General features: G+C 43.8%; 1 protein-coding gene across 1 annotated transcript; it reads left to right on the top strand.

Annotated features, from left to right (window-relative positions):
- The first annotated feature begins 6,333 nt into the window (after positions 1-6,333).
- On the top strand, positions 6,334-13,560 carry PNN (pinin, desmosome associated protein). Its single transcript, XM_002718158.6, has 9 exons — positions 6,334-6,487; positions 7,174-7,245; positions 7,637-7,705; positions 8,160-8,232; positions 8,346-8,440; positions 8,590-8,665; positions 10,018-10,173; positions 10,259-10,397; positions 11,063-13,560. The coding sequence occupies exons 1-9, from the start codon at positions 6,375-6,377 to the stop codon at positions 12,475-12,477; spliced, it is 2,208 nt and encodes a 735-aa protein (XP_002718204.1). The 5' UTR covers positions 6,334-6,374; the 3' UTR covers positions 12,478-13,560.
- Positions 13,561-16,445: the final 2,885 nt, after the last annotated feature.

The raw sequence follows: 16,445 nt of genomic DNA, 5'->3' as shown, positions 1-16,445 counted from the left end.
AACAAAGGGAAAGTGTATATACATATATGTGTGGGTTTTTTTTTTTTTTTACAATTTTTTAATTTATCTGAAAGGTAGTTACAGAAAGAGGGAGATAGACAGCGATGGAAAGGTCTTCCATCTACTGGTTCACTTCTCAAATGGCTACAACATCCAGGTTGAACTCCATCCCCATCTCCCACATGGATAACAGGGGCCCAAACACTTGGGCCATCATCCACTGCCTTCCTAGGTGAATTAGCAGTAAGCTGGATCAAAAGCAGAGGAACTTGGGACTTCAACCAGTGCCCGTATGGCACATGGCAGACAGGGCTTAACCCATTGTGCTATCACACCAGCTTAAGGGAAAGTTTTCGTTGTTGTTTTTAAGATTTATTTATTTATTTGAAAGTGAGAGTAATAGAGAGGGGGAGAGAGAGAAACAGACACAGAGAGAGATCTTCCATCCATTGGTGCACTCCCCAAATGGCCATAAGAGCCAGGACAGGGCCAGACTGAAGCCAGGAGCCTGGAGCTTCTTTCAGGTCTCCCATATAGATGGTAGGGACCCACACACTTGGGCCATCCTCCACTGCTTCCGTGGGCACATTATCAGGGAGCTGGATCGGAAGTAGGGCAAGCTGGTATTCAAACCACATGGGAAGCCAGCACTGCAGGTGGTGGCTTAACCTGGAATGCCACAATGTCGGCCCCCTGTTGTTTTTGTTTTAAATTTTTTTTTTCCAAAGAAGCCTTCTATTTGAGGAATACAGACTTCATGTACTTCATAAGTACAACTTTAAGAATACAGTGATTCGGGGCCTGTGGGGTGGCGTACAGGTTAATCCTTTGCCTGCAGTGCCGGCATCCCATATGGGCACCGGGTTCTGGTCCTGGTTGCTCCTTTTCCAGTCCAGCTCTCTGCTTTGGCCCAGGAGGGCAGTGGAGAATGGCCCAGGTGCTTGGGCCCCTGCACCCACATGGGAGACCAGCAGGAAGCACCTGGCTCCTGGCTTCAGATCAGCATAGCTCCAGCCTAACGGCCATGTGGGGAATGAACCAATGGAAGGAAGACCTTTCTCTCTGTCTCTCTCTCTATCTGTAACTCTACCTGTCAAATAAAAAAAATACAGTGATTCTTCCCACCACACCTGCCCTCCCACCCACACTCCTACCCCTCTTTCTCCTCCCTCTCCCATTCCCAGCCCTATTCTCTACTATGATCCATTTTCAATTAACTTTATACACAGAGACCAACTTCATACTAAGTAAAGAGTTCAATGATTTGCACAACAAAAAACTGTTCCTCAACAGTTGAGACAAGGGCTGTTCAAAGTCATTACATCTCGAAGTTAATTTCATATTTTTAGGAATTTAACTTTAAAGAAGCACTCAAGAATTATACATCTTTTGCAAGCACTGAGACATAACTATAACTTATGAGATGTAAGAATAGCCTCCACTTAATACATTAAAATGAAATAAATCTTTGAGAAAAAGTTGTAATGTTAACTTTCATAATACAACTCTTTGAGGACAGAGGTCCTGCATGGGAAGTTAGTGCACAGTGACTCCTGCTGTTAATTTAACAATTAACGCCTTTATGAATGACATCAGTGATCACCTGAGGCTCTTGACAAGCACTGCCTATGCTATGGAAGCCTTTTGAATCCACAAACTCTGTTAGTATTTAGACAAGGCCAGAAGCAAAATGGAAGTTCTTTCCTCCCTTCAGAAAAAAGTACATCCTTCTTTGATGAGCACTTCTTTCCACCAGGGTCTCACCCACAGAGGTCCTTCATGTAGAACATTTTTGCTACAGAGTCTTGTCTTTCCATGCCCTAAATGCTCCCCTGGGCTTTTCAGCCACACCAGTGTCGCTCCCCCTCTTCGTGGAGGAACGACACAGGACCCTGCGCTGTTCTTTCGTCTGCTCGGCCTTCCCCGGGTTTGCTGCTGGTTCTTCCCGGGTTGGCTACTATCCCTTCCACCTCCGTGGAAGGGCAGTTCCCCCTGGCCACATTCCCCACTTCCGCAGGGGAGCGGCACACCGCCGGCCGGCTCTTCTCGGGGGCTGCACGGGTGTTCCTTCAGCTAGATGTTCCCCTTAGATGTTCCCCATAGATGTTCCTGGTGCATGCCGTCTCTCTCCTCCTTTATAGTCCTCCTCCGCCAATCCTAACTCGGCTGCCCACACGCCGAGTACGCTGCTCTCCAATCAGTAGCAAGTCCTACAGTTTATTGGTTGAACTGGAGGCAGCTGTGCGGAAGCTGTTTACTTCTCTCCCAGCGCCATATTGTGGGAGAGCAGATGCATAGAATAAGTCTTAATTCCAGTAACTCAGTCCAGTCCGGATTGCTCCCCACACACCAGAATGCCTTAAGTGCTGATTCTGAGATCAGAGTGCTATTTTTAAGTGATTGTCATTCTGTGAGTCTGCTGTGTGTACTGCTTCCCATATTGGAGCATTCACTCCTTTTAAATCCTATTATTATTACCAAACACTTAACCCTATCTACATGATCACTTTAACACTTGATCCTATTCATATACTCACTACTTAAAATGCTATTTTTACCACCCAGCTTAAGGGGATTTGGCAAGTTTTTAAACTGTACTCTTAGAAGTAAATCTGTAGGAATGTATGAAGAACTATACAGTTTTACAGTTACAAAATCCTACACTTCATAATTACAGTTTTAGGAACATGGTGAGTCTTCCCACTATGCGCCTTCCCATGTTTTTTGTTTTTTTTTAAATAAGTTTGATTGCCTCTGATTTATTTATTTATTTTTGTTTGAAAGACAGAGAGATGAAGAGAACAGAGACAGGTCTTCCATCTGCTGCTTTGCTCCCTACATGTCCACAACAGCCAGGACTCTGCCATAGCAAAGGCAGAAACCCAAAACTCCATCTGGTTCTCTTATGTATAGCAGGGATCCAAGTACATGACCCATCACCTGTTGCCTAGCAGGGTGCACGTTAGCAGGAAGTTAGATTGGAAGCTGAGAGGGGACTTGAACCCAGGAACTCTGATGCAGGATGCTGATGTCACACGCAACATCTGGACCACAACACCTACCACAGGGGAAAGTTTTAAAGGCAAACATGAGGAGGATTACATAAGATATTTTGAAACACTAATTTTTGGCCACAATGATTAATAGCTAGGATGATGTTAGTCTCAGATTGGTACATGTTCTTGTAGAAGTACTTTTTGTGGCCGGCGCCGCGGCTCACTAGGCTAATCCTCCGCCTAGCGGCGCCGGCACACCGGGTTCTAGTCCTGGTCGGGGAGCCGGATTCTGTCCCGGTTGCCCCTCTTCCAGGCCAGCCCTCTGCTGTGGCCAGGGAGTGCAGTGGAGGATGGCCCAGGTGCTTGGGCCCTGCACCCCATGGGAGACCAGGAGAAGCACCTGGCTCCTGGCTCCTGCCATCAGATCAGCGCGGTGCGCCGGCCGCAGCGCGCCGGCCGCGGCGGCCATTGGAGGGTGAACCAACGGCAAAGGAAGACCTTTCTCTCTGTCTCTCTCTCTCACTGTCCACTCTGCCTGTCAAAAAAAATAAAATAAAATAAAAAATAAAAAAAAAGAAGTACTTTTTGTGTAATGCTGTGATCCAAGCAATCTTTTGAGATTGGTACTATCAGGTGATTATGTGTCAGAACTCTTTCTTCATAGCCTCTTGGATTTTTTTAATTAATTAATTAATTTTAGAAATACCATTTACTTATTTGAAAAGCAGAGCAACAGAGAGAGGCAGAGAGAGATGCCATAGATGCTGTCCAAGGTTGCACACGGGATTGTAATAAGATCACTAAGTAGGGGCTGGCACTGTGGCTTAGCGGGTAAAGCTGCTGCCTGCAGTGCTGGCATCCCATATGGAGGCCGGTTCAAGTCCTGGCTGTTCCACTTCCAATCCAGCTCTCTGCTCTGGCCCAGGAAAGCAGTAGAAGCTGGCTCAAGTCCTTGTGTCCCTGCACCCATGTGGGAGACACAGAGGAGTCTCCTGGCTCCGGGCTTCAGATTGGTGCAGTTCTGGCCTTGTGGCCAATTGGAAAGTGAACCAGAGGATGGAAGACCTCTCTTTCTGTCTCTCCCTCTCTCTCAGTGTAACTCTAACTTTCAAATAGATAAATCTTAAAAAAAAAAAAATCACTAAGTATGCTTAGAATCAGAATTACATAATTGGGGGGTGGGTATTTGGGACACCCACACACCATATCAGAGCGCCTGGATTCAAGGCTGAGCCCCAAGGGGCTAGCTTTATGGATTAAGTGGATTAAATTACCACTTGCAATGCTGGTATCCCATGTGAGCTCTGCTTTGAGTCCCAGTTACTCTGCTCCTGATTCAGCTTCCTGCTAATACATTTGGAAAAGAAGAAAATGATGGCCCATGTGCCTGGGTCCCTGCCACCCACCTAGGAGACCAGGATGAACTGTGTTCCTGGCTTTGGCTTGGCCCAGATGTGTATGTTGCAGCTACTTGGGGAGTGAACCAGCAGACAGAAGATCTCTCTCTCTTTCCCTCCGTTGCTGTACCTTCCAAATAAAATAAATCAATTTTTTTAAAATTAAAAAGGAAGCTACTTCAAAAGATGGAAGATCTCTATCTCCCTGCTTTTCAAATAAATAAACTTTAAAAATAAATAATTCTCATCTCACCTTTTTCCCTTTTTCTGTTAAAAATTTTTTAATTTATTTATTTGAAAGGTAGATTTACCGAGAGAGAAAGAGAGAGAAAGAGAGAGAGAGAGAGAAAGGTCTTCCTTCTATTCTTTCACTCCTCAGATGGCTGCAACCGCTGGAGCTGCGCCAATCCGAAACCAGGAGATTCTTCTGGGTCTCCCACGCGTTTGCAGGGGCCCAAGGACTTGGGCCATCTTCTACTGCTATCCCAGGCCACAGCTGAGGACTGGATCGGAAGCGGAGCAGCGCCCATATGGGATGCCAGCGCTGCAGGCGGAGGATTAATTTACTGCGCCACAGCGCCGGCCCCTCTGTAACACTTCTAACACTCCACATAATTTACTTTTGTTTATAATCTGTTTCCACACCTTTCCTCCCTGCAAGCTCCTTTAGAGACCTCTGCTGCTCACCACTTTATCCAAAGTGCCTAGAACAGTGTCTGGCTCACAGTAGACACTCAATGGTGGATCCAAAGATCTTTGCTCCTTTAGGAGCTACCCATTCCACAAAAGCAGGAGCCACAGCTAACTTGTTTTAGGAAATTCGCCCCCCCCCCACACCCCCAGTCTAGCTTACTGCTGATACACAGTGATCGTTTTAAAGGATAGATCCTGAAATAAAATGGTAGCTCTAGTTAAATATAGTCGCCCTGCTAATGTTTAGTGCAAGGAGGATGGCTGGCTGAGATTATTCAAGTGGTTTCCGTGGGGAAATGTTTTCTGACCTACGCTTTATACTACATTTTTTTCAAACAAAATCAGTTCATACGTTGGCGGTGCAGGCAGAGTAGAACCAGAGGCCAGTTCTCTCTCTCACATACACACACCAACAATAATGGGGACACCACAGACTGGGTCTTAAACCAGCAGGCTGTAGACTAGGCGAAGGTGCTCAGTCAGTCGTGCCTGCGTCGACTTTTTTCTTCTCGTCGTCGGTTTTTTCTTTTAATAAAGCCTGGCACCGGGTCTGATCGGATGGCGACTTCTGGCATGACCTAGGGGCAGTATTCCTTATCAGTATTAACTGGTACTGTTTCAAAGCGCTTGGTGGTGAGGAACAAGGCACGTAAAGTTTCACACGGCGTCCAGAACCAGACCAGCTCGATACAGCTGTCAGTTCTTAGGAGTATGACGTTTCTTATTCTTCATCTTTCACTCTGCTTCCCCCTACTCACTTTAACCTAATGGAGGGAAGCAGACGCCCACTCCACCTCCGGGCATGCGCACCAACCATTTGGCCACGCCCTTTCTTAATTAGATTATTGATCCGGGTGCGAGACGGAGGAGAAGCCGACTGGCCTCCGTCCCACCCTGGTGGGATTTTGTCGTTAAAACGATATAACGTACGTCACACCACAGGTTAAAAGGGCTGAACAGCCCAGCGCTCTCCGCCAGAACTGCAGGTCTGCGAGTACGTCCCCGAGGACACACGTCTCTCTCAAGCCCGCCCTGACTCTGCGCTAGAAGCGGGACCCAGCCACCCGCAGGAAACTGGGGAGGGAGGCGACCGCCTGGCTGACTTTTCATTGGTCCAGAGCCACAAAGATTGGCAGTGTCTCCCCTTTCCAGTCTCTGAGTGGTTGAGACCAAAAATCAACGCCGCTCGTCATTGGCTGAATCCGGCTGTCAGTCCTTTCAGGTCTCGCGGCGCGGCGCAGCGCGGCGCGGCCTGTAGAGCAGTCTTGAAGCCTGCTGCAGGGAGAAAATGGCGGTCGCAGTGAGAACTTTGCAGGAGCAGCTAGAAAAGGCCAAAGAGAGCCTAAAGAACGTAGATGAGAATATCCGCAAGCTCACCGGGCGAGATCCCAATGACGTGAGGTAGGAAGCGGACGGGAACTGCGGGCTCGGAGAGGCAGCCAGCAAGTCAGGGTGAATTGGGGGCGGGGAGAGCGGCCAGCCCTGAGAAGGCAGGAACATCGAGGCCTGTTCCCGGGCGGCGGTAGATTCCCGTCCTCCCTGATTTGGGGAGGCCCCAGCCCCGCCGTAGCGCGCTGGGCTCAGGTGCTTGAGGCAGGGGAAGCGAGGCCTCGTTGCGCCGGCATGATGTCCCGGCTTGTGAGATGGGCTGGACTGGAGATTCCCGCCCTCAGCCCCGCGGGCCCCGGAACTGCAGTACAAAGCCCCTTCCCGCTGCGGCGGCCGCCCTCCCTGCCCGGGGTTGGCCCCAGACCCTCCGGGCCGTGCCCACCGCCTCGCTCCCAGCCCTTGCCCACGTGCGTCTAACTCCGGGATGGCGCCATGGGGACCCGGTCCTGGCTTGGTAACGAGTGGTGGCATCGAGGTAAACATAATTTCTGAGATAATGGTCTCGAGAAAAACGAGGAAGTTAAATGAAATAGGACTCCCTGCCCCGTTTCAAACGTGTGGCTTTTAAACCGTCTTAGAATTTTGGGGAAGTTATTATTATTATTTTTTTTTTATGATCTAACACAGGTAGGAAGGGATTTGGTGCCGTTAGATTGGTCTTCCTGTAATTTTTGTACTGACGAGTAAATCCCTTCCAGGCCCATCCAAGCCAGGTTGCTGGCCCTTTCTGGTCCTGGTGGAGGTAGAGGACGTGGTAATTTATTGCTGAGGTAAGATTCCCTTACGCTTTTACTAGTGTTAAAGGCTAACTAAATTAATACACTGTTTGAACAAAACCTGTGTTGGAGCCAGTGTTAGAGTAACGTGGTATTCTCTGTCTCTCCATCTCTGTGTAACTGTCTTTCAAAATAATTAAAATACATCTTAAAAAAGAACAACACAGTATTTGCATTTAATGTTGTAATCAGCTAGTTTTCTATGTAACTAGCTATTCTGAAGCTTCATTTATATGTAAGAGGTTGGAGAATTTTGTGCAACTTTCTTGTATTTTTTCGTGAAGTATTTTGGAGTGAATCCCACTTAACATAACTTTAACTGAAAGAATGCGTTCTCTTGTATCTCGTGTTTCAAGTGCTTTCTGTTGAACAATTTTAATTGCAGGCGTGGATTCTCAGATAGTGGAGGAGGACCCCCAGCCAAACAGAGAGACCTTGAAGGGGCAGTCAGTAGGTAGGTTTGAAAGATTCTTAAGTACACAAAAATAAGTATTTCATGAATATTGTTTTGTTGCATTAGAATTGACTAGTATCCACTTTCCCTAAAGCTTGCCATGGTATTTGACTGAACTGAGATAACCAGTGTTCCTCAAAATTCAGTTCTTTGCTCAAGGTGATCCAGTTTTTATCAGACTAAGGTCATAAGAAGTCCATTTGTACCGTATTTTTATGTCCTGTACTTAAAGAACTTAAATAGCCTAAGAAATAATTTATATGTCATAGGAGTTCAGAGTTTGGGCATTAGTTGACACGTTTTATCCTTTCTTTGCCAGAGGAAAAAGTAAATGGGATGGAGACTGCTAAATGAGTTTTCTGGGAAAGAGACCTAGCAACAGTAGGCATTTGCCTTGCTATGCATTTACATCAAATTCTGCAGTGGTTATTTAAATTACTTTTTGCCATGACAGGCTGGGCGGGGAGCGTCGGACAAGAAGAGAATCACGCCAAGAAAGCGACCCAGAGGATGATGATGTTAAAAAGGTACTGAGATTAAAAGAACTTAATAGAGAGTGAATGGAATATTTATACTCTGTGTTTAAAAGCATGGCACTCATATACTAGTTAGATTAATAAGATTTTCTTTTCGCCTACAGCCAGCGTTGCAGTCTTCAGTTGTAGCTACCTCCAAAGAGCGTACACGTAGAGACCTTATCCAGGATCAAAATATGGATGAAAAGGGAAAGCAAAGGTATCTTTAGAATTCTTTTGGGGAAACTAATCTGTCAAATCCTGCAATTTAAAAAATGTGAAGGGATTATTCAACTGTCTGCAGTATCAGAAAATGGCAGATTTAAATGTACAGCCTGTTAAAATGGGATTTTCTTTTTCTATTCTTAGGAACCGACGAATATTTGGCTTGTTGATGGGCACCCTTCAAAAATTTAAACAGGAATCCACTGTTGCCACTGAAAGGGTATTTATGGTTTTTGTTTTGCTTTATCAAAATGGTTGATTAATGTTTTTTGAAAAGAACTTAAAAACTCTTCTAAAACTTCATTGCAAGCCTAAAATGGAACTAAGTTAAAACTTTGAGGTTATTGTATTATTAGCTGGTATAATTTTGAAGGACTGTGAATTGCATGAACTATTTGTGATAAAAAGAGCCCTAGTCTGTAACTCTTAAGGATCTAAGTTGTGATCTAAACTCTTTGTCTGGTCTTGGATAAATCCCTTTGTTAGTGCATTTCAGAGTAGTTTCTGGCAAATAAAGGAGTTGAACTCTGATCTTGGCAACTAGTGATTCTAGCTTTTAAGATTTATTTACATTTAAAGGCAATACTTAGTAATACTTAGCATTCTAGAAGCCAGATTCCCAACCCTCCCTTTATTTAACTGTGTCATTTTCCTGGAAGTTCTTCTTTTGTTAAAGCTGCAAAATTCTGTCTGAATTAAATCCAGGCTTTGCTTCTTGGAGACAACTAGTAAACTTTACTCAGCTTTGACATGTTTACTTTGAAAATAGAAAAGCCTTAGAAAGTGTTTAAGTGTTTGAAGAATGAATTAGGTAGTTTTCTGAAATAGTTGAAGAGAAAGTGATAGTTACTTCATGAATTAGGATTTCTGTCACATTCTTTGATTTGGAAAAAAGAATGAAGACAAACTCAAAATACTGTGCCTTTCTGAGATTAACTTTTACTTAAACATCATGTTGGGATGGAACGGTTATATGGCTAATGATCTTAACATTTAGATGTTTGTGTGAAAAAACTTTAATCCCTAGCTCCTGAAAGATAAGATTACAGCCAGTCTCAAATGTTAATATGCAATTAGTTGGGATTGGCACTGTGGCATGGTGGGCTAATCCTATGCCTGTGGTGCCGGCATCCCATATGAGCACCGGTTCAAGTCCCAGCTGCTGCTCTTCCTATCCGGCTCTCTGCTATGGCCTGGGAAAGCAATGGAAGTTGGCCTAAGTGCTTGGGCCGCTGCACACACATGGGAGACCTAGAAGAAGCTCCTGGCTCCTGTTTGGCCCAGCTCTGGCCGTTGTGGTCATTTGGGGAGTGAAACAGTGGATGGAGGACCTTTCTCTTTCTCCCTCTCTCTCTAACTCTACCTCTCAAATAAATAATAGATCTTTAAAAAAACAAACCATGCAATTAGTTTAGTATCCTGAGTCAGAAGTGAGAAACATACACAGAAAACTTTGCACAGTAAAATCGTAGTGTTTCACATAATCAGAACGTGTGGCATAAGTTTTTAACAAAGCAAGCGTATTTTTTGATCTTTGTAACATAAATCTCAAAGTAGATTACTTAATTTTAGCAAAAGAGGCGCCAGGAAATTGAACAGAAACTTGAAGTTCAGGCTGAAGAAGAGAGAAAGCAGGTTGAAAATGAGAGGCGAGAGCTGTTTGAAGAGAGACGTGCTAAACAAACAGAACTGCGGCTTTTGGAACAGAAGGTTGAGCTTGCACAGCTGGTGAGTGGTGCTTTGGAATCGTAAGAGTGGGAATCCTTCATGTTTACAAAAGCAGTGACCTTTTTACCTTTTTTGTTGTTGTTAGCAAGAAGAGTGGAATGAGCATAATGCCAAGATAATTAAATATATAAGAACTAAGACAAAGCCCCATTTGTTCTATATTCCTGGAAGAATGTGTCCAGCTACCCAAAAACTAATAGAAGAGTCACAGAGAAAAATGAATGGTAAGTACAGGAAGAGGTCCATTGAGATTTTCTTAATAGGTAAGATAATAAATTCAGACATACATATTTGCTAAAAATAATATTGATTCAGTGGTTGATTTGATGGTTTTGCTTGTCTAAAGATCTGAGAGACTGTTGAGTTTGGAGGGTCTGCTGTTTCTTGGTGAAAGTTAACCTAAAACTTAATTTGTAGGTAGTCTTATGTGTTTCTTAAACATTTGCATAAATTACTTTTTGCTTGAAGTTTTGAATTGACAGATAAAACCAATGAAGCAAGACAAAATTGAACATTGATAATAGTTCATAGAGGAAGTACGTGGAAGAATAAGCTGCTAGTTTAAATGATTTTTTTCCTCCTTGGAACAGAAAAGTTAGTGAATTATATGATGCTGTGAAACTAGTTTTATTTATCATCTAGCATAAAGTCGGTAGCAAAGGATTGACCTGTTGTTCCACCCATTAGATAATGTGGACTAGTTTTGACTACTAATTTCTTAGTATATAGGTTTCAATGGATCTTTGCGTTTGTCATTTTATTGTCATTTTGTAATTCTTTGCCATAATCTTTAGTCCTTTCTCAAAAAGACATTTAGATGAAGTTCAGTAGTAGTTGCATAGGTGCAAAATTGTGACTAAATTTATGCATGTAAATTTTTATTCTTTAGCTTTATTTGAAGGTAGACGCATCGAATTTGCAGAACAAATAAATAAAATGGAGGCTAGGCCTAGAAGACAATCAATGAAGGAAAAAGAGCATCAAGTGGTGCGTAATGAAGAGCAGAAGGCGGAACAAGAAGAGGGTAAGGTGGCTCAGCGAGAGGAAGAGATGGAGGAGACAGGTAATCAGCACAATGATGTAGAAATAGAGGAAGCAGGAGAGGAAGAAGAAAAGGAAGTAGGTGTAGTGCATAGTGATGCAGAGAAAGAACAGGAGGAGGAGGAACAGAAACAGGAAGTGGAGGTTAAGATGGAGGAGGAACCTGAAGTGAGGGAAAGTGAGAAGCAGCAGGACAGTCAGCCTGAGGAAGTTATGGATGTGCTGGAGATGGTTGAGAATGTTCAAAATGTGATCGCTGAGCAAGAGGCCATGGAAACGAATCAAGTTGAAAGTACAGAGCCTTCAGAAAATGAAACTAGCAAAGAGTTAGAGCCAGAAATGGAATTTGAGGTTGAGCCAGATAAAGAATCTAAGTCTCTTTCTCCTGAAAAAGAGAGTGTTGGTGCTCTGGAAATAGAGAAGGAGTCTGAGGGAAAAGAAGAGAAAGAACCTGAGCCCCAGCCTGAGCCTGTGGCGCAGCCTCAGACCCAGCCCCAGCCCCAGCCCCAAATCCAGACCCAGCCTCAGCCTCAGCTCCAGCCCCAGTCTCAGCCTCAGCCTCAGCTCCAGCCCCAGACTCAGCCCCAGCCCCAATCTGTACTGCAGCCTCAGCCTGAAACTTTACCAGCAGCAGTTTTACAGCCACCACCTCAGGTTATTCAGGAGCAAGGGCATTTACTCCCTGAGAGAAAGGAGTTTCCTGTAGAGTCTGTAAAGCTCACTGAGGTGCCAATAGAGCCAGTCTTAACAGCACATCCAGAAAGCAAAAGCAAAACCAAAACTAGGAGCAGAAGTCGAGGTCGAGCTAGAAATAAAACAAGCAAGAGCAGAAGTCGAAGCAGTAGCAGTAGTAGTTCTAGTAGCAGTTCAACCAGTAGCAGCAGCGGAAGCAGTTCTAGCAGTGGCAGCAGTAGTAGTCGAAGCAGTTCTAGTAGCAGCACCAGTACAAGTGGCAGCAGCAGCAGAGACAGTAGCAGCAGCACTACTAGTAGCAGTGAGAGTAGAAGTCGAAGTAGGGGCCGGGGACATAACAGAGATAGAAAGCACAGAAGGAGTGTGGATCGGAAGCGAAGGGATACTTCAGGTCTAGAAAGAAGTCACAAATCTTCAAAAGGTGGTAGTAGTAGAGATACAAAAGGATCAAAGGATAAGAATTCCCGGTCCGACAGAAAGAGGTCTATATCAGAGAGTAGTCGATCAGGCAAAAGATCTTCAAGAAGTGAAAGAGACCGAAAATCAGACAGGAAAGACAAAAGGCGTTAATGGAAGAAGCCAGGCTTTCTTAGCCTATTCTTTGCAGCAGAAGATTTCTTGATGAGTAAAAGGATTACCTTTCCTTGTAAGGAGGATGCTGCCTTAAGAATTGCATGTTGTAAAAAATCTTTTTGGAAAATACAGACTGTTTGTTTACCAGACATTTCTTGTACTTTTTGCATAATTTTGTAAGAATTATTTATCAAAATTATGTGAGGTTCCAGAATATGTAAAAATAATAATAATAAAAAAAGATTAACATCCCTTGTCATCTTTTTTAAATATCCTATACTCCAGTAAGAATCTGTATATTTTAATAGGTAAATCTTTAAGTCTGTTCCCTTCTGATTCTGTATCATACATTGCTTTTGTAGAAATAAATGTGTGTTTCTTTTCATTAATTTTGGGATGTCCTTGTTGGCACTTGTATAATAAATATCCTCTTGGTATCATTTTCAGCTTTTATCACTAGATACTTAACAAGAGAATGTTTTTGAAGGTTTTCTCACTTTTATTTGCCTTAGATACTTTGAGTTGTCAGTTCTTTGCAGCTTTGAAGAGGAATAGTTCTCTTTAAAATCTTGCTGTTTTCTAATCTCCCTTGTTATTTTAACCTAAGTTTTTTCCATGTTTCATATTTAAACCATAATATTTGGTAGATAACTTAAAACAGTATGATTTGATTGGCATTTTCTTCCTTCAATGGGAACATCATTTGGTCTTCATGGTTACTTGTGTGATTAAGCATAATACATTTATTAGAGAAGATAATCACTTTCTAGGGGAGGGAGGTAGAAACGTATTTTCAAAACCTGGTTTTTGAGTTTGTGGTCTTGTCTTAACTTGTTTTGGCTCTAACTGAAACATGCCAATATGTGTCTTCAAGAATTTTTGTTTAAGAAAATATTGTATGAAAGTTTACAAAATGAAGGAAATTCATCTAGACTTGAAATATGTAAGCCAGATAACACACAAGTGTACCAAGTGATTATTAACTTTGTTGTTTTATAAATTTGTATAAACCTGGAGTATCTGTTGCCCATTACTATACATGTGCAAATAAATGTGGCTTAGACTTGTGTGCCTGCGCAAGACTAGTACTTGTATTAACTTTTTGATGCTTTATACAGACAAGCACATATATTGCAAGTGGCCATTTTGGTTCATGATTTAACATAGTTTTTTGGCTTGACTTTCAGTATTCATTTCAGTGTTTCCTGGGCAAGTCAATGGTTAAAGTAAAAACATGAACAAGCATTTCCAGTTACTGTTTTTCTGTCTCTGTGATTCACTTCTAAGTGTAAATGAATGCATTGAAAGAATTTTTTAATTTTTTTTTATTTTTTAAAAATTGATTTATCTGTCTGAGAGGAAGAGAGAAATGTTCTGTCTGATGATTCACTCCTCAAATGGCTGCAGTGATCAGAGCTGGGCCAGTCAGAAGCCAGGAGCTTCTTTGTGGTCTCCCAAGTGGAGCAGGGGCCCAAGTACTTGGGCTGTCTTCCACTGCTTTTCCAGGTACATTAGCAGGGAGCTGGATTGGAAGTGTAGCATCTGGGATTCAAACCAGTGCCCATATGGGATGCCTACTATGCCATCATAGTGGCTCCTAAAGAACTTTTTTAGAAGTCCTTTTCTTGGAATAATAAGTGAAAAGAACTTCTCAAGCTGTAGAGCTGCTTATTTCCATCAACAGTAGCCTCAACTGCAGCTTGCAGTCCTTTTTTTTTTTTTTAAGATTTATTTATTTGAGAGGCAGAGAGAAAGGTCTTCCATTTGCTGGTTCACTCTCCAAATGGCCTTAACACCGGGACTGTACCAGTCTGGAGCCAGGAGCTTCCTCTGGGTCACTTCTGCGGGTGAAGGGGTCCAAAGACGGGCCGTCTTCTGCCTTCCCAGGCCATTGCAGAAAGCTGGATCTTAAGTGGAGCAGCCAGGACTCAAGCTGGTGTGCCCTTATGGGATGCTGACACTGCAGGCAGCAGCTTTACCTGCTATGCCACAGCGCTGGCTGCAGTCCTTTATAAGACTAATTTTCCTGTACCATGGCAGGGAGAGCTTTAGCAAACTGAATTACAGGGTTGGTCATAAATTAACCTGGTTAAGAAAAATTGCCTTATTTAATGAATCTGTGTTAAGATCCTTTCTACAACGTGGTTTGTTTTTTTAAGATCTTTGTATGTTGAAAGGTAGAGTTATAGAGAGTGTAAATCAAATCTTTCAAACATTGGTCCACTCCAAATGATTACAGTGGCCGTGCTAAGCCAGGCAGAAGCAAGCAGCCTGACACTCCATGTGGGTCTCCCAACAAGAGAGGCAGGGACTCAGGCTCTTGGGCCATAAACTGCTGCTTTCCCAGGTATGTTAGCAGGGACTAAGATCAGAAGCAGAGAAGCCGGAACTTGAACTGGCACTCTGATAGAAGATGGTGTTGCAGACACTGGGTTAACCTGCTGTGCCATAGCACTTGCCCTGGATACAAAACTCAGTTTACACTCTTTTTTTACCTGGAGAATTTGAACAATTTATTTATGAAAAGGAAAGACTGGCTTTAATTAAGCTCAGTTGTTGAAGAAGGGGCAATAGAGGAATGATGTATGGGGAGGAGAGGAAGGAGTGAGTGAAGCAGAGTTAACTACAGTATATTTGGAGATAATTTCAATACTTTGACTAACATTTTTAAGTGTTCATCCTCTTCTAAAAGATTTGTTTTTATTTGAAAGGCAATGACAGGAAGAGACAGATATTCCATCTGCTAGTTCATATAGCAAATGGCCTCAATGGCCAGAGCTGGGCCAGGCCAAGGCCAGGAGCTTGGACCTACATCTGCATCTCCCATGTGGGTTGGCAGAGGTCCAAGTATTTGAGCCATCACCTGCTTCTACCCCAGGTACATCACCCAGGATTCGAACTGCCACTCCAATACAGAATGCTCATGCTGCAAGTGGCAGCTCAAACATCACAACACTAGCCCCTGATAAACATTTTTAAATTGGAATATTTACTTTTTTAAAAAAGTTATGTTTGGGGCTGATCTTGTGCACCAAGTTAAGCCACTGATTGCAGTTGTCTGTATTGGATTGCTGGTTTGGATCCTGGCTGCTCCACTTCCAATCCAGCTGTCTGTTGATACATCTGGGAAGGCAGCAGAGATGGGCCAAATGTTTGGGCCCCTGCCACCCATATGGAAGATCTGGATGGAGTTAAGGTTCCTGGCTCAGTCCCAGACATTGCAGCCATTTGGGGAGTAAGCTACTGCATAGAAGAGCTCTTTCTGTCTCTCTTGGTTTTTCTCACTTGTTCAAATAAATCTTTGAAAAAATCATATTCTGGTGTTTCCAATCAGTACTTTTCTGGGGCCTGTGTTGTGATGTAGCTGATTGAGCTGCTGCTTCGGACTTCACTTCCAATCTGGCTTCCTGCTAATGCACCCAGGAGGCAGCATATGATGAGTATTTGTGTTCCTGTCACATTACATGGGAGACCTGGATGGAGTTCCTGGCTTCTGGCTTCAGACCTGACTTGGCTTTGCTTTGCTCTTTTTTTTTTTTTTTTTTTTTTGACAGGCAGAGTGGACAGAGAGAGACAGAGAGAAAGGTCTTCCTTTTGCCGTTGGTTCACCCTCCAATGGCCTCTGTTGCCGGCGCATCGCGCTGATCCAAAGCCAGGAGCCAGGTGCTTCTCCTGGTCTCCCATGCGGGTGCAGGGCCCAAGCACTTGGGCCATCCTCCACTGCACTCCCGGGCCACAGCAGAGAGCTGGCCTGGAAGGGGGGCAACCGGGACTAGAACCCAGTGTGCTGGCGCTGCAAGGCGGAGGATTAGCCTAGTGAGCCGCAGCGCCGGCCCTGGCTTTGCCTTTCAAATAAGATTTTTTTAAAAAAAGTTTTGGGCCAATGTTATGATGCAGTAGCTTAAGCTGCTGCCTGCAATGCTGGCATCTCTTATTGAATCCTGGCTGCTCTACTTCTGATTCTC

This window comes from Oryctolagus cuniculus, chromosome 12 (genome assembly GCF_051225735.1).
Source record: "Oryctolagus cuniculus isolate XC-2025 breed Fujian yellow rabbit chromosome 12, ASM5122573v1, whole genome shotgun sequence".
NCBI classification, from domain to species: Eukaryota; Metazoa; Chordata; class Mammalia; order Lagomorpha; family Leporidae; genus Oryctolagus; species Oryctolagus cuniculus.
The sequence above is the reverse complement of the archived record's forward strand: the minus strand, read 5'-3'. Positions and strand labels throughout refer to the sequence as shown.

What these genes read in the sequence shown, in the direction of transcription:
- PNN (XM_002718158.6), top strand. Translation starts at nt 6,375, where the DNA reads ATGGCGGTCGCAGTGAGAACTTTGCAGGAGCAGCTAGAAAAGGCCAAA. An exon ending in CGAGATCCCAATGACGTGAG is followed by an intron (nt 6,488 to 7,173) that starts GTAGGAAGCGGA and finishes AATCCCTTCCAG; the next exon opens with GCCCATCCAAGCCAGGTTGC. An exon ending in AGGATGATGATGTTAAAAAG is followed by an intron (nt 8,233 to 8,345) that starts GTACTGAGATTA and finishes TTTCGCCTACAG; the next exon opens with CCAGCGTTGCAGTCTTCAGT.